The sequence below is a fragment of the Hippopotamus amphibius genome, chromosome 9 (assembly GCF_030028045.1).
Source record: "Hippopotamus amphibius kiboko isolate mHipAmp2 chromosome 9, mHipAmp2.hap2, whole genome shotgun sequence".
NCBI lineage: Eukaryota > Metazoa > Chordata > Mammalia > Artiodactyla > Hippopotamidae > Hippopotamus > Hippopotamus amphibius.
In genome coordinates this window covers 121,961,299-121,981,283 of record NC_080194.1, presented here as the reverse complement: position 1 = coordinate 121,981,283, position 19,985 = coordinate 121,961,299, and the positions used below count along the sequence as shown (strand labels likewise).

The window sequence follows — 19,985 nt, the reverse complement described above, 5'->3', positions numbered from 1 at the left end:
GGAGAGGGGGGACCCGGCCCAGCGCAGCTTCCTTCTGCTCCCACCTCACTTCCTCTTGGTGGCCGTGCCTTTGTGGATGGGGGCCACGCCACCCCATGTGGCTAGAACCCTGGTGTCGTCTGGGGCACTTCCCCAGGTTGCCCTCCAGGGTCCCTGGTCACCCTCCAGGGTCCCTGGTCACCCCTTGTCTGGTGCAGTATGAAACCTCCTGCCCTCAGCTCAGCAGGAAAATCCTTCCTCACCCAGGCATTTTGTTAGAATCCAGGGTGTCAGGAAGGCACCATGGCCCCGCCTCACACACCGTCCCCTCCCTGGTCCAGAGCGCAGGCCACTGGGATGCACACCTGTCATCAGTCTCTGAGGCACTGTCACCCAGGCTTAGGCTGCTCTCAGCCACAGGCTGGGCCCCAAGTCGGGGTCCACCCTGGCCCAGGCCCTCCGCATGGCTGCCTGCCTGGCTACCCTTCCCATGCCACGTGGTGGCGCTGACCCCGGGAGCCTGTCCCCACCCAAGGGTCTGGTGGTGAAGCCTCTCCCATCCCATCTTTTTGTTCCTGGGTGGCCCCCAGGAGGGGAATCCACCCCACCCTGATCCTGGGCCTGGCCTGGGTGGGGGCAGGGTGCCCCCTGACCGCATCTCCCCCGCAGGTGATCTTCCAACTGCGAGCGAAGCAGTGCGGGGTGTGCGGGGAGCGGGCCCGTGGCGCCGTTCTGCGGCCTTGCCAGCACCGCGTGCTCTGCGAGCCGTGCGCAGCCGGCGCACCCGAGTGCCCCTACTGCTCGGGCCAGCCCCTGCCCTGGTGACGGCCGCCTCGTCGTCTGCTTCCTGGTGCCACCGACGTCGGGACCCCAGCCCCAAGCAGCCCACCCACAGCCTCGTACCCTCCTCGCAGACCCTGCTGGCCCCGCAGGGCTTGGTGGGCAGGGTGACTCCGCGGAGTTTGTGGTCCTGACGCCACTGTGACCGGATCCTGGCAGTTCAGGTCCCGAGAAGCACTTTGTAGACGGAAGAGTTTAGGCAGACGTTCCAAGTTGCTCTAAGCTGCTTTGAGGTTCATGTTTTTAATATGCGATAATATGAAGCTTTATACGTGTACTGTGAACAGAGTATTTCCTATCGATCTGTTGTTAATCCACAGTAGGGTAAACACATTAGGTTTCATATCTGAAGTTAGTACTTATGAAGTGAGCATTTATCTAGTAGTGAGAAATGCCTAGGATTTTTACAGTTTTCAAATTAAGTGCGAACTAATAGTATTTATAGCAGAGTGATTATTGAGAGAGACATATACATGTAGATGTTTTTAATTTTATGAAGGGAACTCATTTCCTGAGCACGTGCACATTAACTGGAGCGTCCGTGACAGCGCCCTGCGCCGCCGCCTCCCGCTCAAGTGCCTGCGCCTGGGAGAGCCGAGGAGCCAGCACGCGGCTGTCCTTCCCCGCTCCCCCCCCACTCGGTGAGCGCAGTGACAGTGAGCAGGGCAGCGGGGGCCCCACAGGGAGGGTGTCACACGCAGAGCCGTGCGGTGCTCCCCCTTCCCAGAGCTCGCTGGCTGGTGTCCCGGCCGGAGCCTCACCCAGGGTCACCCCACCGGCGTGAGAGACGCTCGCCAGCCTCCAGTGCGACACTGCGCCAGATCTGTCTGTCCAGGTGTTACGTTCAAGTGACCACCTGGTTGGGGAGGACCTGGCCGCCAGGCGGGGGCAGGGCAGCAGAAAGGCTGCTGGGAACAGGTCGGATTTTAGTGCCGGCTTCAGTCTTTTCTGTCTGTATTGGGTCACTTTCCCTAGGAATCTGTAGTTGACCCAGACTTTGCTCGCGCCAAGGCAGATCTAGATTGGCACGAGAATCTTCCTGGAGTCTGCTGCCAGGCACGGAAGGGGGGCTGGGCGCTGGCCCGGAAGGGACAGGATGCCTCCTGCCTGCCTGCCCGGGGCTGTGCCAAAGACTTTATATAGCATTTTTTTAAGTGCAAGGTGACTAGGTAAAAAATCTTTTATCAGTGACCAAATTAGAATGTATTTACTACAGTGAGAGGTTTAAAACCTTTTCTTAAACATAAGACAAACTGATAGGAAAGCTGTCATTTTAAGGTGGGTCCATGGCACCGTGCAGCTCGCCCGCTGCTAAAGGTAACTACACAACTTGGTTGTAGTGATTCTACTTTGTTTCTAATTATAGTGATGATTTATTAGCTCTTAGAAATTACGTATATTTTGTGCTACTGTTATCACTGTTTGAAATTCTTTATTTTTATTAATATTTATGCACTTGTTTCCCATTTCAGGCCTTTGGTCTTCTGGGGGAAAACAGGACAATGTTTGTTATTGACATCTAGCCTAGACATTTTCAAATTATAAACAAGAACTGTTAAGCTTTAGGTGTATTTATAAGCTATTCCGGTTAGTTCTTTCTGTGGGGTTCGGGGGGGGGGGGGCCCTGAAGGCACACCCCCCACAGGCACTCACTGGCTCTGAGGACAGGTGTGCAGTGGGAAGACCAAAGAACCACCCAGAGTGGAGCCTCCGGGCCCTCCTGCCCCTGCTGCCTGGCTGCAGTGGCCCTGGTCCTCTGAGGGAGCCACCCTGCGCAGGCCTCCCAGGCTGGGCTGCGCCAGGCTCGGTGTCTCAGGGTGTCACCGCCCCACACTCGGGTGATAAAGCGGGGCGCTGGGTGTAGCAGCTGAAGCTGCGTGATGCTCAGTGAGGCCGTTCTTGCTGCCAAATCTGTCAGCTCCCGAGTGTTCAGTATTAGCGGTGATGTTACATCGTCACACCATTTGTGTAACTGTGGTCAGCAGAAGACCGTGACTCAGTGTGGATGCTTCATGTGGATTAATTTATGGAAGCCCCAATCTGTACGTCTGTTTTAAGTATTTAGAGGAGAATGTTATTGGAATGGAATTTTCTTAACCCAGAAGGTAGTATTTATAATGCATAATCATTTACTTGTAGTGAATTGTTTAAAGTTAACACTTGTTTAAATTTTTTTACACTATAGCATTTATGCAATGGTTTACAGAATTCATGGAATTATTTTTATCAGTATGGAAATTAAAACTTTGACTCTTTATTCTGTCTGCATCTTTGCGCACAACCCCGAGAGCCTGCTGGCGTGGAAGGAGCAGAGGACAGTCCCCTGGCTGAGACCTGTTGCCCTGCCCAGCTCACAGGGTATTCCCATGCAGTGCGGGGTCACCTCGTAGTGGCTCTGCTGTCCTGGCCGTGGGCGCCTGGGGGCCCAAGTGCTCCAAGCTAGAAGTTTCTGCCAAAACACCAGGCAGCAGGAGATCAGGACCCGACCCGCAGGCGGCAGGTCCCAAGGTGGGCTCTGCCCCAAGCCCTAGGCACAACTGACCTGCAGGCTTCACGGAGGGGATGCTGTGCTGGGTCAGTATGCTTTTAAGTCTTTTCATCTCCTTTGACAGGGCTTTATGTGCCTAGAACAGGGAGTTGAGAGGGAGCAGTCAGGCCCTTGGAGGAAGATCATCCCAGCCTGGGCGCCCCTGTCTGTACCTCATGACAGCTCTCCAGCGTCTCAAACACCAGGCTCTGGGCGCCTCCTTCCTGCTGCACTGATTTGCTTTGTTCTGGGGTCTTTAAATAACCAGCATCCTCAAAAATCGCCCTGAGCAACTTCTCATAGCCCTGCATGTGGAGGACGGGGAGGGAGCACCCGCTGCGGCTGCACTGCTCCTGGCCCAGAGGGTGCCCGCCCCACGGCTCACCTGCCTGCTCACCTGGGACGTGATCAGCTCATCTGCTAGGTCCTGCTCCACCGAGTCCCACCTCTGTTGCAGGGCCGAGGGCAGAGCTGGGTACACTGAGAATCCAACAGAAACCAGACTGCACCAAGCCCCTCTGCCCCCCATACCCCACCATGTGCCCCCCCACCGGCCCCGGTGCCCACCTAACAAGGAATGGGGGTGGCAGACGAGAGGCGTCTCGAACGTCAGTGCATAGACACAAGTGCTTGGCTCAGACACGTGGGCCAACCGGTTGGTTTTGCCACAGGTGAGCTCCACCTGGGGGGGGACCTCGGTGAGCGGGTGGGGGTAGCGGACCCCACCGCCAACCCCACCCTCCCGCCCAGCCGACCCTCCCACCTAGCCGACCTTGCTCTGGCGGCTCCGGGAGTGGCAGGAGTCGCCGTCCCTCATCCACATGCCCCTGAAGGTGTTGTTAGCGATTTCCCACTCGTGCCAGATGCTGGGGAGGGGCAGACTGGGTGAGGGGGAGGGGGGACACGGTGCACAGGTGGGGCTGTGGCTGCCCGCCCCTGCTCACCCGAGGATCCCGCTGTAGGCGTTCCAGCGGAAGGTCTGCTCGTGCTGTGTCACATTGTGGAACGGGCAGAGCTCATACTTGTACCTGGGGGCACAGCACTGTCAGGGGGGGGTCCCAGCCTCCAGCCACGCCTGCCCCTGCCCTCACTCACGTGGACTCCACCAGGCTGAAGCACTTGCCAGAGAGTCTGGAGAGATGCGCAGGCCCTGGAAGGGAGAGCACGGCCCGCTAAGTGGTGCATAGAGCAGGTGCACAGAAACCCACAGAACCAAGGCTGTTCAGGAAAGGATCCAATGGTTTAAACTAAAGCTGGAGCAAAAGAGCTTGAGCAACATCAGCAAAGTACCAGACTAGGAAACTCCAAGCTCATATCCCTGTGAAAACATCAAAAGAACCACTAGAAACCAGCTGAGCTAACCTCCCAGTTGTTCTGGAAAACAGGTCTACAGCAACCAAGTGAGCGCCACAGCAAAGCCACGGCCCAGCATGGTCATGAGGAGCAGGCCGACCTCATCTGCAACATCCCAGCCTAGGGGGGCTGCCAGGAGGACTGGTCTCTGTTTTGTCCAACTCAGTCAGGTCCCAGGCAGGAAAGGGGGCCACTCATGAGGCTGCAGGGGCAAGGGGTTATGGCTGGACACACACAACAGGCCATCCAGGACCTGAGGAGGAGCTGAGGTGAGACTCTTGGGGAACCAAAGACATCCAGGAGCAGCCTGCACACGGCCACCCCCAGGTTCTGAGCACACCCAGCCTGGTGGCGAAGGCCACCCCAGCACGGGGCCAGACGGCAAAGGAACTGCAGCCTCTTTAAAGGAAAACCCAACAGAACCACCTGGGAGAAGCCTAGACACTGGACTGACTGAAGACTTCAGTTAAACAAATGTCTGAAATATGCTTAAGGAGCTAGAGGGAAACACAAAGAACTGAAGTGTATCAGGAAAATGACATGTAGGCAGAGAGATGAACAGTTATCAAAAGGAATCAAAAAAATCTGGAGCTAAAAGATGCAACTGGAATAAATCCACAAAAGGCATTAACAGATTTGAGCAGAGAAAAGAACTCATGAAGAGACCATGGGACACACAGTGGGAGTCCCTGAAGAAGGAGGAGGCAGAGAGTACCCGAGGAAATAACTCTCCCAACTTAACAAAACACAGGAATTACAGGGACATGTGGTACAACATGTGGAATACAGCTAATACTTTATAATAACTACAAATGGAGTATAACCTTTAAACACTGTAAGTCACTGTATTATACACCTGAAACATACAATATTGTAAATCAACTATGCCTTAATAAAAATAAATGAATTAAAAAAAAAAAAACAAAACAGGAGTTTACAAACCCAAGCAGCTTACTGAGCTCCAAGTACAGTAAACTCAGACCCACACCATGACACAGAAGAAAACTGCAAAAGGTGACTCATTACATCAAGGGGTCCTTAATGAGATTATCCACCCATCTCTCTGCTACACTTCGGAGGTCAGAAAGCAGTGGGATGGAAGAAAAAACTGTCCACCGAGGAGTCTACATCCAGGAAACTATTCTCCAAAAATGAGGGCAAAATCAAGACACTCCCAGATAAAAGCTGAGGGATATTATTACCCTGGAGGGAGTCCTTCCAGTTACTCCCAGTAAAGGCAAACACAGGGGCAAACCCAAAGCAGTGCTATGATTCTAACCTGCAAATCTACAGGGTTTAAAAGACAGATGTATAAAAACAATTACAAACCAACATTTAAAGAGGCAGTTTCTGAAATCAATAACAAAGTTGGGGTAGGGACAGCTGTACAGGAGAAGTCTTTGAATTTATACCAACTTCAATCACATACAAATTAGACTTTAACAGCTTTATGATCATATGTAACCTGGCAACCAGAGAGAAAAGAGCTACGTAGAATATACACAAAAGGAAGTAAGAAGGACGTCAAAATATGTTGCTTAGAAATAAGTCAACAAAAGGAATGGAATGAGTGACAAAAAAACTAAGACAAATTTTGCTGTTTTTTAAAAATAAATATTTATTGGCTGTTTTGGGTCTTTGTTGCTGCACATGGGCTTTGTCTAGTTGCGGTCAGCTGGGGCTCCTCATTGCCGTGGCTTCTCTTGTTGCAGAGCATGGGCTCTAGGCACATGGGCTTCAGTAGTTGCACCACACAGGCTCAATAGTTGTGGCACACAGGCTTAGCTGCTCCGTGTCATGTGGGATCTTCTTGGAGCAGGGATCAAACCCACGTCCCCTGCATTGGCAGGTGGATTCTTATCCACTGTGCCACCTAGGAAGTCCCAATTTTGCTGTTTTGTTTCCTCTAAATCCTTCCTTATCAATGATTACTTTAAACTCTCCAATTCAAAAGGCAAAGATTGGCCAAACGGGTAAAAAAAAAAAAGTGATCCAACTATATATAGTGTTTGTAAGAGACACACTCAAGATCAAAGACACAAGCAGGCTGAAAGTGAAAGGATGGAAAAAGATATACAAGTAATGAGAGCAGGGATGGCCACACTAATATCAGAACACTGTTAAAAGAGATAAAGACATTATTCATTGATAAAAGGGTCCATTCACCAAGATTATAACAATTACACACATATGGGCACCAAACACCAGAGCTCGAAAATGAAGCAAGCGTTGACAGAACTGAAGGGAGAAACAAACAGTTCTACAGTCCTTGGACATTTTAACACCCCACTTCTAAGGACCCAGAGGACCTGAACAACACTAGAACACCAGCCCTGATAAATGTATACAGAATGTCCCACCAACAACAGCAGAGTGTACATGGAACACTCTCCAGGACACACCATATGTTAGGCCACTTAATAAATTTAAAAAGACTGAAATCATATTTTCTGATCACAATGGAAACCAGAAATCAATAGCAAAAGCAAATGTGGAAAACCTACAAACATATGGATATTAACACAATCTTAAAGAACCAATGGGTCAAAGAATTCACATGGGAAACCTGTTTTTGTCTCAAAATATTTTTTAAACACAAGGTACCAAAAATTATCAGATACAGTGAGAGCAATGCTTAGAGGGAAAATAATTGCTGTAAATATATTCCAAAACAAGATCTCAAATCAATAACCTAACTTTCACACTTTAAGAAACTAGAGAAAGAAAGCTAGTAAGCTGGACTTTCCTGGTGGTCCCGTGGTTAAGACCCTGCACTTCCAATGCAAGGGGTGTGGGCTCAATCCCTGGTTGGGGACCTAAGATCCCACATGCCATGCAGCACAGCACACACACCCCCACCCACCCAAAAAAAAGCTAGCAAGCAGAAAGAAGAAAATAAAGATTAGAGCAGAGATAAAACAGAAAACCCAGTAAAACCAAAGCTGGTTCTTTGAAAAGATCAACAAAATCAACAAACCCTTAAGCTAGATTTATTATAACAAAAAAGAAGAAAGATTCAAATTACTAGAATCATAAAAGGAGGGACATTGCTACCAATTTTACAGAAATAAAAAGAATTACAAGAAAATACTATGAAAGCTGAAGAAGGGGGAACACTTCCTGACTCAGTTCTATGATACCAAAGCCAAAAGATACCTGACGAAGAAGGAAAACTACAGACCAACACCCCCTGTGAGCATCAGTGCAAAAACCCTCAACAAAATACTGGCCAACTGAAGTCAGCAGCACATTAAAAGGATTCCACACCCGACAAAGTGGGGTTTGTTCCTGGAATATAAGGATAGTTAAAAAAAATTTTAATGTAACACACCCCATTAACAGAATAAAGGGGGGGAAATGAACATCTAAATTGTTAGACGCTTTCAGTACTGCTATTCACTATTGGACACTGTACTGGAGGTTCTAGCCAGAGCAATTAGGAAACAAAAGAAAAGGCATCCAAACTAGAAAGGAATAAGTGAATTAAAATGCTGTGTTTGCAGATGACATGATCATATACGTAGAAAACCCTAAAGAGTCCACAAAAATCTGTTAAGAGCTAATAAATTCAACAAAGTTGTAGGATACAAAAGTGATACTAAAAACCAGTTGTGTTTCTATACAACAACCCAAAAAGGAAATTCAAGAAAACAATCCCAGGGACTTCCCTGCTGATCCAGTGGTTAACACTCGGCGCTCCCAATGTTTGATCCCATGCCACAACAAAGATTCCGCGTGCCACAACTAACACCCAGCGCAGCCGAATAAATAAATATTTTAAAAAGAAAGAAAAATAGATAGCTAGGGGGAAGTTGCTGTATAACAAAGGGAGATCAACTCGATGATGGGTGATGCCTTAGAGGGCCAGGACAGGGAGAGCGCGAGGGAGGGGATATGGGGATATATGCATAAATACAGCTGATTCACTTTGGTGTACCTTAAAAGCTGGTACAAGAGTGTAAAGCAATTATATTCCAATAAAAAGAAGAAAGAAAAAGAAAGAAAGAAAGAAAGAAAGAAAGAAAGAAAGAAAGAAAGAAAGAAAGAAAGAAAGAAAGAAAGAAAGAAAGAAAGAAAGGAAGGAAGGAAGGAAGGAAGGAAGGAAGGAAGGAAGGAGAGAAAGAGAGAGAGAAAGAGAGAAAGAGAAAGAAAAAGAAAATTCCACTTACAACAGCATCAAAAAGAAAAAATAAATTTTTTAGTAACATATTTAACCGAAGAGGCAAAACACTTGTACACTGAAACCTATAAGATACTGCTGAAAGAAATTAAAGATAAATAAGCAGAAAGAGATCTTGTGTTCAGGGACAGGAAGACAATATTAAGATGTCAGTACTCCAAAGTGACCTCCTGATCCAGTGCAATCCAGAGGAAAAAAATTTTATACTTCTATTTCTGTACACATTACCACCAAAATGTGCTCACTACCAAAAATTTAATTTCCATCTGACCCAATGACACTTTTTTGGCAGAAACAGAAGAATCCATTCTGCAATTAAAATGGATTCCCAAAGGACCCCAAATAGTCAAAACTATCTTGAAATACAACAAAGTTGAAGGACTCACAATTCCTGATTTCAAAGCTTACTTCAAGGGGAATACCCTGGCAGTCCAGTGGTTAGGACTTGGCCCTCCCACTGCCATGGGCCCAGGTTCGATCCCTGGTTGAGGAACTAAGATCTGACAAGCCACACGGAATGGCCAAAAAAAAAAGAAAAAACAAAACAAGACCAAAAAAAAAAATCACCTTTGCTTGAAAGCTACAGTAATTAAACCAGTGCAGTACTGGTATAAAGACAGACATGTAGACCAACGAAACAGAACAGAAAACCCAGAAATAAAGCCTTGAATATATGCTCAAATGATCTGCCGGGGTGCCAAGACCATTCAGTGGGGGAAAGGACAGAATTTTCAACAAATGGAGTCAGGAAGCTGGATGTTCACATGCACAGGAATGAAAGTGGATCCTTACACCTCACACCATGTACAGAATTAACTTAAAATGGATCAGAGGCTGAAACTACAAAGCACAGGGGAAATCTTTGGGCTTCGGCAATGATTTCTTGGATATGACACCAAAGGCAAAGGCACCAAAAGGAAAACTAGATACATGGGACTTCCAAATTAAAAACGTCACAAGAAAGTGTTGAAAGACAACTTACAGAAAGTGACAAAATATTTGCAAATCACATTTCTAACAAGGGTAATATCCAAAAATATAAAGAACTCCTATAACAGCAACAAAGCCCCAAACAACCCAAGTGAAAAATGGACCAAGAATTACTAGACATTCTTCTGAGTAAGTGGAAAATAATAACAAATGAAATCCACAAAGAGACATCACTTCACATCCATTAGGATGACTATTATCAAAAAACACCACCACCACCACCACTGAAAAGAACAAATATTGGTGAAGATGTTGAGAAACCGGAACCTTTGTGCACTGCTAGTGGGAATGGAAAATGGCGCAGCTGCTGCTGATACAGTTTGGTGGTTCCTCATAAAGCTTAAACCTAGAGTTACATGATACAGCAAATTAACTGCTGTGTATGTGAATTGAAAGCAGGGACTCAAATAGATGCTGTACACCCATGTTCACAGCCACATTATTCACAATAACCAAAAAGTAAAAACAACCCAAGTGTAAACTGACAGACGAATAAACAGAATGTAGTGTATATGTGCAATGGAATATTATTCAGTCTTAAAAAGGAAGGAAATCCTGGCTCATGCCACAAAAGTGAACCTTTAAAATATTGTGCTAAGTGAAACAGGCCAATCACAAACGGACAAGTATTATATGATTCCACTTATACAAGGTAGTTAGTTCACTCGAGCTGCTATAACAAAAAACCCCTGGGTAATTTTAAAACTACAGAAATTTATTTTTCACAGTTCTGGGGGGTTTGAAGGCCAAGATCAGGGCACCAGCACAGCTGAGTTCTAGTTCATAGTGGGTGCCTTCTCACTGCGTCTTCACATGGAAGAAGGGGCTAAGAAGCTCTCTGGAGCCTCTTTATATTATAAGAGCACCAATCCCATTCTTGAGGGCTCCACCCTCATGACTTAAGCACTTTCCAAAGACCTCACCTAATACCATCATTTTTTTCAGTTAGGATTTCAACCTGTGAATTTCTGGGGGACACACAGTGACCACAGCAGGGATCTAGAGTCATTAAATTCATTGAGACAGAAAGTAGAATGTTGGATGCCAGAGGCTCGGGGAGGGGTGGGAAATGGTTTAACGGAAACAGAGATTCAGTTTGGGAGGATGAGCAAGTTCTGGGGATGACAGGTGATGTTTGCCCAACAATATGGATGTGCTTAATGCCTCTTAACTGAACATCTAATAATAGTTAAAATGGTAAATTTTATGTATATTCTACCACAATAAAAAGGGGGGAATTCGTATTTTCTTATACTAGCAAAAAGAAACACCAGAAGACTAAACAATAAAATAACAGAATCAAGACAGTATGGCATTGGCATAAAAAAAGACATACAGATAACAAGACTAGAGAGACCAGAAATAAACCCACGCATATATAGTCAATTAATTTACGACAAAGGAGCAAAGAATATACAATGGGAAAAAGACAGTCTCTTCAGTAAAAGGTGCTGGTTAAACTGGACTGCTATCTTACATCATACACAAAAATTAACTTAAAGACTTGGGGACTTCCCTGGTGGCACAGTGGTAAAGAATCTGACTGCCAATGCAGGGAACACGGGTTCGATCCCTGCTCCAGGAAGATCCCACATGCCACGGAGCAACTAAGCCCGTGTGCCACAACTACTGAGCCTGCGCTTTAGGGCCCGTGAGCCACAACTACTGAAGCCCACGCGTCTAGAGCCCGTGCTCTGCACCAAGAGAAGCCACAGAAATGAGAAGCCTATGCACCACAACAAAGAGTAGCCCCCTCTCTCTGCAACTAGAGAAAGCCCATGTGCAGCAACGAAGACCCAACACAGCCAATAAAAAATAATTTAAAAAAATAAATAAAAATAAAAAATAAAGACTTGAATATAAGACCAGAAACTATGAAACTCCTAGAAGAAAACATAGGTGGTAAGCTTTTTGACACTGGTCTCAGTGATGATTTTAAAAGTCTGACTCCAAAAAAACAAAAGCAAAAATAAACAAGTGGGACGACATCAAACTAAAAAGGTCTGCACAGCCAAGAAAACCATCAACAAAATGAAAGGTAACCTACTGAATGGGATAAAACATCTAGCAACTCATATACATCTGATAAGGGACTAATATCCAAAATATATAAAGAACTCACACAATTCAATAGTAAAAAACCAAACAATTCAATTAAAAACCAGGCAGAGGATCTGAATAGACATTTTCCCAAAGAAGACATACAGATGGCCAACAGACACATGAAAAGATGTTTAACATCATTAATCATCAGGGAAATGCAATAAAACCACAAAAAGATATCACCCCACACCTGTCGGAAAAGCTACTATAAAAGAGACAAATAACAAGTGTTGGCGAGGATGTGGAGGAAAAGGAAACTTGTGCACTGCTGGTAGGAATGTAAACTGGCACAGCCACTATGGAAAGCAGTATGGAGGTTCCTCATAAAATTAAAAATAGAACTACCATATGATCTAACAATTCCAATTCTGGGTATTTATCTGAAAACAAAAACACTGCCTTGAAAAGATATCTGCACTTTCATGTCCACTGCAGCGTTATTTACAATAGCCACCTGAGTGATGGATATCCATCCAATGATGGATAAAGAAGGTGGGGTACATATATACAACAGAGTATTATTCAGCCATAAAACAAGAAATTGCCATCTTAAACACGGATGGACTTTGAGGGCATTATCCTAAGTGAAATATGTCATAAAAACACAAGTACATTATGATCTCACTTATGTGGAATCTGAAGCACAAAAGGCCAAGCTTACAGACACAGAGAACAGATCAGTGTTTGCCAGAGGAGGAGGTTGGGGAGGGGGGGGGACACAAAATGAGCAAAGATGGTCAACAGATATAAACTTCCAGTAATAAATAAGTCCTGAGGATATAATGTACAGCACAATGACTACAGTTAATACTGAACTGCACATGTGAAAGTTGCTAAGAAAGTAATCTTTCTAAATTGAAGTTTAGTTGATGTACAATGTTGTGCTAAATTTCTGCTGTACAGCAAAGTGATTCAGTTATGCATCTATATACACTCTTTTTTTCATATTCTTTTCCATTATGGTTTATCATAGGATTTTTTTTTATAGACTTATTTATTTATTGGCTTCACTGGATCTTCGTTGCTGCACACAGGCTTTCTCTACTAGCGGCGAGTGGGGGCTACTCCTCATTGCGGTGGCTTCTCTTGTTGTGGAGCACAGGCTCTAGGCACGTGGGCTTCAGTAGTTGCGGTACATGGGCTCAACAGTTGTGGCACACGGCCTCTAGAGCGCAGGCTCAATACTTGTGGCGCATGGGCTTAGTTGCTCCACAGCATGTGGGATCTTCCCAACCTGGGGCTTGAACCCATGTGCTCTGCATTCGCAGGCAGATTCTTAACCACTGCGCCACCAGGAAGTCCCTATCATAGGATATTGAATATAGTTCTCTGTGCTATACAGTAGAACCTTGTTTATCCATTCCAAATGTAATAGTTTGCATCTGCTAACCTCAAACTCCCACTCCATCCTTCTCCCAACCCCCTCCCCCTTGGAAACCACAAGTCTGACATTCGTGTCACATTTTAGATTCCACATATGTGACATCATATAGTATCTTTCTCTTTCTGACTTACTTAGTATGATAACCTCTAATTGCATCCATGTTGCTGCAAATGGCATTATTTCATTCTTTTTTATGGTTGAGTAGTATTCCATTGTATATATGTACCACATCTTAAAGTAAATCTCAAACATTCTCCTCACAAGAAGAAAAAAGGTTTTGGTAACTGTCTGGTGTCAGATAATAACTAGACTTATTCTGATCATTTTGCAAAATATACAAACAGTGAATCATTATGTCACATACCTGAAACCAACATGTCAATTATACCTTAAAACAAAAACAAAACAAAAAAACAAAACAGCACATCGCCCTGGGCAGGGAGCATGAGGCAGGAAGGAGAGCTCGGGACGTGTCTATCCTAAGGTTTACACCTGAGCCATGTGGTGCTGATGTGCTCAAAGCTAAAATAAAAGGATAACACTAAAGCCCCTACAGCTGAAATGAAAGCAAACGAACTGAACTACGCACAATTAGTAATGTCACTTAGTAACGTCACCTCGAAGAATCACTCTCAGTGACTTAAGAACACAAACGGTTAATGAGTTAATAGCAGTAATGCCATGTTAGTTTTGAAACCATCATATGTGTGCTGTAGAACAGAACAAATAACCATGTGAATGAAGCAGGTATCAGAAGCCACAGCCACTGACAAGGGACCAAGTCTCCTTCAGGTCCCACTGCAGAGAACGTCTGAAGGCCTGAGGCGGCGGGGAGGGGGGTGTCTGCCTGGCTCTCTGGCTAAGCCCTGCACCACCCAGCACGAGCACGGAGCTAGGTCCTAGGTGAGCTCCACCCAGCCAACTGCCTCTGCACACAGCACTCTCCCAAGAGGAGAGCTAGGCCAAGGGCGTATCCAAAAGTAACAGACATATGACAAAGCAGGCAAATGCAACCCACAATCACGGGAGACTGACCCCAATACACACAGATACTGGAAGTGTCCTAGAAGAGGATTTTAAAGTGGCTATTGCAACTATGTTCCAGGGTGTAAAGTAAAACACTGTGAATAAACAGACAGGGATTCTCAGCAGATGAACAGAAATTAGAAAAAGAATTGAAACTCTAGAAATGAAAAAAATAAACCAGAAATAATTAGCAATTTAAATCCAGCAATATGAAAAACATATGTTTTCATTGTGCCCAACTGGAGCTTATCCCAAGAACACAATGTTGGCTCAACATTCAAAAACCAATGCTACTCACTATATAAAGAGCCTAAAAGAGAAAACCCACGATCATCTCAATAGGTTTAGAAAACGCTTTTGACAAAACCCAACACCCATTCACGGTAAAAACTCAGCAACCAGGAACAGCAGGGAAAGTCCTCTACCTGAGAAAGGGCTACAAACGTCCCTCTACAGACCCTGAACTGAGGCGGGGGACCAAGGCCAGGCGGGGGTGGGGAGGCCTCTCCCCACTGCTCTCCCCCAGACTGGAGGCACGGCCAGTGCGAAGGCACACAGCTGTTCTCCAGCTAACAGATGCAGAAATGTTCACCACCACGGGAAGGCAATGAACAAAATCCAGAATGGGGGAAAGAAGTGACTCCGTTTCCTCAATAAATAAACTGCAGGAAAACAGAGGGGATCTATAGATTCAAGGAAACGGAAGCACACATGGGTGCATGTCAAACACACACAACACACGGACCTTCCACACTGACTCAGACAAACCAACCACCTATTAAAACTGTGAGACAGTATTAGCGATACATACAGAACCAGGGAGGGGATTTTTGTTGACTGATACTGTGGCTATGCTCTTGAAGGGATACATATTAAAATATTTACAAATAAAATAAGTTGTGAGAAATCTGTTTCAAAAACTAATCTGGGTGGCAGAGAGAAAGCAGGGTGAGGGCTGGGGCTCGGTGAGGGTGCCTGGCGCCTCACAGACCCTTTCTCTACTTCTGCATGTGGCTGAAATTGTCTATAACACACTATTTTTTTTAAGTTAAGAAAAAACAAAAGTAAAAACGTATGGCAAGCACTAAAACTGAGCACAAGCAGAAACACATGAATCCAACTGCAAGTCACACTGATGACAGAGAAAACAATGACCTGGTGAAGGGTGGACCACAGTGCCCTGCTGTCCACCTTCGGTTGGATACACTCCAAAATAAACTGCAAAAGAGTCTCAAACCTCACTCACTCACTTCATGGTTAGCAGCAATACTGCTATCATAAATTTGAAACTATTTTATGTGAATTATAGGAGAAAGCCAGTAAATATACTTATGTGACTAAAGAACCCAGCTTTTTAGTGTTGAGGAAAAGACAAGAGTAGAAAATAAAGGGGAAAAAACCCCTGTAATATTACATTTTAATTGGAAACAAAATCATATAGGTTTCATCTATTCTTCCAGCACAAATGTGTGTGTGTGTGTGTGTGTGCATGCTTTTTACAACTGCAGTACATCACCAAACCTAGGAAACAGACGTTGGCACAATACAGTTAACTAGACTACAAACCATACTTGGATTTCATAGTTTTCGTGTGTATTCAGCAATAAGAAAAACTAGTAATACACGCAACAACACAGATGAATCCCAAAAACATGGTGCTGAGGAAGATGCCAGACATGGGAGTGTATGCTACTCATTCAGCTGAGGTCCAAGCATACGTAAGACTATTCTAGAGTGAAAGAAACCAAAAAGTCACAGGATGGGGGATTTAGATAGGGACATGTAGAATCTTCTGGGTGGTGGAAATAGCCTTAGTCTTGTTTGGGGGTGGTGATTACATGCATGTGCTCAATTTACAAACTTTATCAAGCTGAGCATGTCAATTATACCTCAATAAAAAAAGGGTTTAAATCTGAGCCAATAAGGATATTCAAAAAAGGGAGGGGAACGCCCCCCCTTAGAGGCGTTGCAGACGTGGCTGCCGTGTCACGTTTGTGTCATTAGGGGCGGAGAGAAGAGAGGCTTGTCCACGCCCAGTGCTCTGGCCCGTGGGCGACTGGATAGTGGATAGTCTGACACTGGACGGTGTGCCAGACTGTGGGTGTGTGGTTACCGGCCACCAGAAGGCTGTTGTAAAAGCACGTTACTTCTCTCCTAGCTCCTGGCTGGCCCTGGAACACGAGGCGGCCGTTGTGCGATGGAGGCAGGGGAGGAGCGGGCCGCAGGCGCAGAGGAAGGACAGTGGCTGCCAGCCTGTGAGCACAGGCGAGAACGACCAGCCAACACAGTCCAGGCCCAGGTCCGTGGGCCCAGCTCGGTCCTGTGCGGCTGGTCAGTGGAATAGACCTGCAAGTGTGGCTCTTGTCCCTTCAGGCCAGGAGAGCACACCAGGTGGACCCAGGGGGCTGGGCTCAACGCCCAGCACAGCAGCCGTGCGCGTCCAGCCTGCTTGCAAGGGCAGCAGAGAGCCAGGGAGAGGCACGGCCTTGGGATGTCCTCTGATGGGAACGTGTCTTCAGGCGTACAGAACGACTTTGTGTGAACGTTGGTGGGTCTTGAAAAGCAGTTGTGTGCTTTTCCCACTCAGTGTGTGAACAGAGGCCTCTGGGAATCCCAAACTCCAGGGAAACTAAAGGTGACAAAGTGCAGTGAAGAGGACAGGAGTTGGGGGGGGCCAGTGGTGGCGGCAGGAAGGCGTCCCGAAGGCGGCGGTTTCCCATCCGCGGTGGCGAGAGCCCGGCAGGCACCCTTCATCCTGACTCTGGCCTGGGGGTTGGGGGTGGGGGCTGAGCTGTCTTTGGATAATCCCCCCTCACTCACGAGAACGGGGGTCTCAGTGGAAACCTTGGAACACGTGTTTTCAGCACAAGGTGTTAAAGCGAATGGAAGGATTTAACGCTTTTTTCAAGGAGGGCATCTCCACGTTGGCTAAACTGGAGAACAAATGGGTCTTGAATAAACTGTCTTGACTTTAAAAAAAAAAGGGGGGGGGGGGAGGGGGACACTTTTTTACCAAAGATCATCAGCGAACAATAAACGCAGAAGAGATGAGAGAAGCAGAACTCTGCACTCCTCTACCCCACCAGGCTGAACAGGGAGGCCACCGGGGGCAGCACATCCACTCAGCGCCAAAGGAGTGCTCACGGACCGCACACTGAGGGCAGAAGGAGGAAACCTGCCTCCACCGCTAGACCCATGCAGCCTCTGACATAATGCTTACCTACGAAGTATTCGGGCCCAAACTGCTTAACCGGACTGTAATGAAGCTTCCAGGCCATTTACAGAATATACTGGGGAAAGGAGATCAAGCTAATGGCCTCACAAACCAGACAGATCAGGTCAAACATCCTGTAAGACAACACGCCCAGCACATAATTAACCAAATGCATACAGGGCCCTTGACTGATTCCCCAGTGGGGTGGGTCCTGGGACAGCTGTAGAAGGCATTCCTGAGACAACAGAATTTCTGCTAATGTGGGGAGTGGGAGATCCATACTGAAATTACTTAGCACTAAAGCGTCATGATGTCTGTAACTGACCTTCAAATGGTTCCGCAAAATGAAAGTTCACTTTTTTTCAAAGTGAAAACGAGAAGAAAATAAAGCAAACGTGGCAAAATGTCAACTCTTGTACTGAGGTGAAGAGTAGGCTGCTCTTCACAGTTCCATTCCTCCATTTTTCAACAGTATTTTCACAGTAAAAAGCTGGAATCGCTTTGTTTAAAGTGAAAGCTCACAGCTGTACCCTCTCTCTCTTATCTCACCCCTGCAGCCAGTCCCTCTGGCCCTGCCATCCTTGCTCAAGGCCTTTATTTGGCCACTTCTTTTGCTGGACCCCCTTCCCCCAGATAGCCACATCCCTCACTCCCGTTCCCCTTCAGCTTTTAACCAAAATTTCACTTCAGTCTTTTCCAGAACCGCGCATTTAAAATGGCAACCCCCAAAACAACCCCCTCCACACACTCACTCTTCTGTGCTTCCCATACCTACAGAGTATTTTTCACCATCAAGCATTCTGTATTTTACCTACTTCTTTTGCTTACTTCCTACCTGCTCCCCTCATCCCCAATTAGACTGTCAACTCCACCAGAACATTGTATATTTTGTTCATTTCTGCATCCCCAGCACGGGGTAGTATTCAATAAAAAAAGATCTTGGAGGAATTCCCTGGTGGCACAGTGGTTAAGAATCCGCCTGCCAGTGCACGGGACACAGGTTCGAGCCCTGGTTCGGGAAGATCCCATATGCTGCGGAGCAACTAAGTCTGTGTGCCACAACTACTGAGCCTACACTCTTGAGCCCACGAGCCACAAATATTGAGCCTGCGTGCCACAACTACTGAAGCACCTCCACAACAAGAGAAGCCACCGCACTGAGAAGCCCGCACACGGCAGTGAAGAGTAGCCCCGCTCGCGGCAACTAGAGAAAGCCCGCGTGCAGCAACGAAGACCCAACGCAGCTAATTAATTAAATACATAAAAATAAATTCACTTTTAAAAAATCTTGGATTTTTGTTTGTTATATTTAATACTCATTTAACAACCCAGCAATTACAGTCCTGAGGTCCTGTCTCAGGAAACCACTTACATAGGCGTAGAAAGAGGCAGTCCCTAGGAGGGAAGTTCTCCACAGCAGTATTTCTAGTGACCAAAAACCATACACAACACAAGAATGCGGAGCCATCTTATGGAACGCTAAGCACCAAGTGAAACGAGTGAAGGCCCACATCCACCGTGAAGACACGTGAGCGACAGCAACAATTGAGCAAACCTGTGTAGCAGTACCGCTCAAAAAAATAAGCCAAAAATCACAAAAAAACCTACACAAAGAAAAACTACACATTTTTTACTTGTAAAAACATAAAAATACATTTGGAAAGACAAACACCAAACTGCTACAGAAATCACCTCTAGAGAAGAAAATTGAGAACTTCAAAAATAACTTTAGAAGACTGACAAACGACAGCATGTGCCTCCAGGCCCTAACCTTCAGGGCCTCTCATCCGAGGCTGCCCTCCCTCCCTGGCCCCCCTCCAGCAGGCTCCCAAGAGCTGACGCGGCCCACCCTCTCGGGAAGCCAGGCCAGCCCCCTGATCCCTCCCAGGCCCCCAGCACGTCAATGCCACGGCCCTGCACTCACCAGACACGGGTGAAGGATCCCTCTTGGGCTGGAGGCGACTGGTCTGGGGCAGGAATGGGTTGTTGAGCCTGCGAGAAACTGCAGGGTCAGGGGGAACCGGGCCCTGGCCGCCGCGGCCCCCCTCCGACCCCGCCGCTCCCCGCGAGGCCGCTCACCCGAACGTGTTGGGCTCCTCCACCACCTTCATCTTGGCGGCACCTGCGGGCGCGGGCCCTACGAAGAACAGGTAGTGAGGAGGTGGGCGTGCTAAGCGGGGCGGAGGCGCGGGGTCGGGGAGGGAGGGGCATCGAGACGCAGAGGCATGTGCGGGTCGGCGCGGGCGCCGGCGGCCAGGACACTAACCGTGCGCTGCGAGCCCGAGGAGCAGCATAAAGCGGGCCACCCTCGCCGCCATCCCGCCGCCGCCGCCGCCGCCGCGCGTGATCACGTGAGCGCGCCGGTCACATGAGCGGCGGAACCGGAAGT

The 19,985-nt window shown here is 47.0% G+C and overlaps 2 protein-coding genes and 1 non-coding gene across 17 annotated transcripts in view; 2 read left to right on the top strand and 1 right to left on the bottom strand.

Annotated features, from left to right (window-relative positions):
- The window catches only part of UNKL (unk like zinc finger), a 41,289-nt gene extending 38,213 nt beyond the window's left edge, over nt 1-3,076 (top strand). For 7 of the 8 annotated variants that reach the window (XM_057749028.1, XM_057749030.1, XM_057749029.1 and 4 more), the window contains one exon: nt 649-3,076. In XM_057749028.1, the coding sequence (XP_057605011.1) occupies nt 649-804 (156 nt within the window). In that variant the 3' untranslated portion in view covers nt 805-3,076. The remainder of the gene's footprint in view (nt 1-648) is intronic. The other variant, XM_057749031.1, reaches the window with a different exon arrangement.
- GNPTG (N-acetylglucosamine-1-phosphate transferase subunit gamma) lies at nt 817-19,961 on the bottom strand. 8 transcript variants are annotated; one of them, XM_057749041.1, is made up of 12 exons: nt 19,863-19,961; nt 19,676-19,733; nt 19,521-19,588; nt 4,442-4,496; nt 4,291-4,374; nt 4,119-4,212; nt 3,914-4,028; nt 3,744-3,826; nt 3,520-3,651; nt 3,362-3,443; nt 3,203-3,268; nt 817-996 (listed from the first exon to the last, which is right to left on the bottom strand). In XM_057749041.1, the coding sequence occupies exons 1-12, from the start codon at nt 19,912-19,914 to the stop codon at nt 980-982; spliced, it is 906 nt and encodes a 301-aa protein (XP_057605024.1). In that variant the 5' UTR covers nt 19,915-19,961; the 3' UTR covers nt 817-979. The 8 variants fall into 8 exon arrangements, with proteins under 8 accessions (XP_057605024.1, XP_057605027.1, XP_057605026.1 ...); XM_057749043.1 differs by having other exon boundaries at nt 900-1,042; XM_057749042.1 differs by lacking the exon at nt 817-996 and adding an exon at nt 1,048-1,096.
- LOC130829573 (small nucleolar RNA SNORA17) lies at nt 16,333-16,462 on the top strand. Its single transcript, XR_009047597.1, has one exon. It is a non-coding gene; the product is annotated as a small nucleolar RNA SNORA17 (small nucleolar RNA).
- Nucleotides 19,962-19,985: the final 24 nt, after the last annotated feature.

Coding starts and splice junctions, on each gene's coding strand:
- GNPTG (XM_057749040.1), bottom strand. CDS start 19,914: ATGGCGGCGAGGGTGGCCCGCTTTATGCTGCTCCTCGGGCTCGCAGCG. Junction 4,029..4,118: donor CCCGGAGCCGCCAGAGCAAG/GTCGGCTAGGTG, acceptor GTCCCCCCCCAG/GTGGAGCTCACCTGTGGCAA. Junction 3,827..3,913: donor CCACCCCCATTCCTTGTTAG/GTGGGCACCGGG, acceptor TTGGATTCTCAG/TGTACCCAGCTCTGCCCTCG.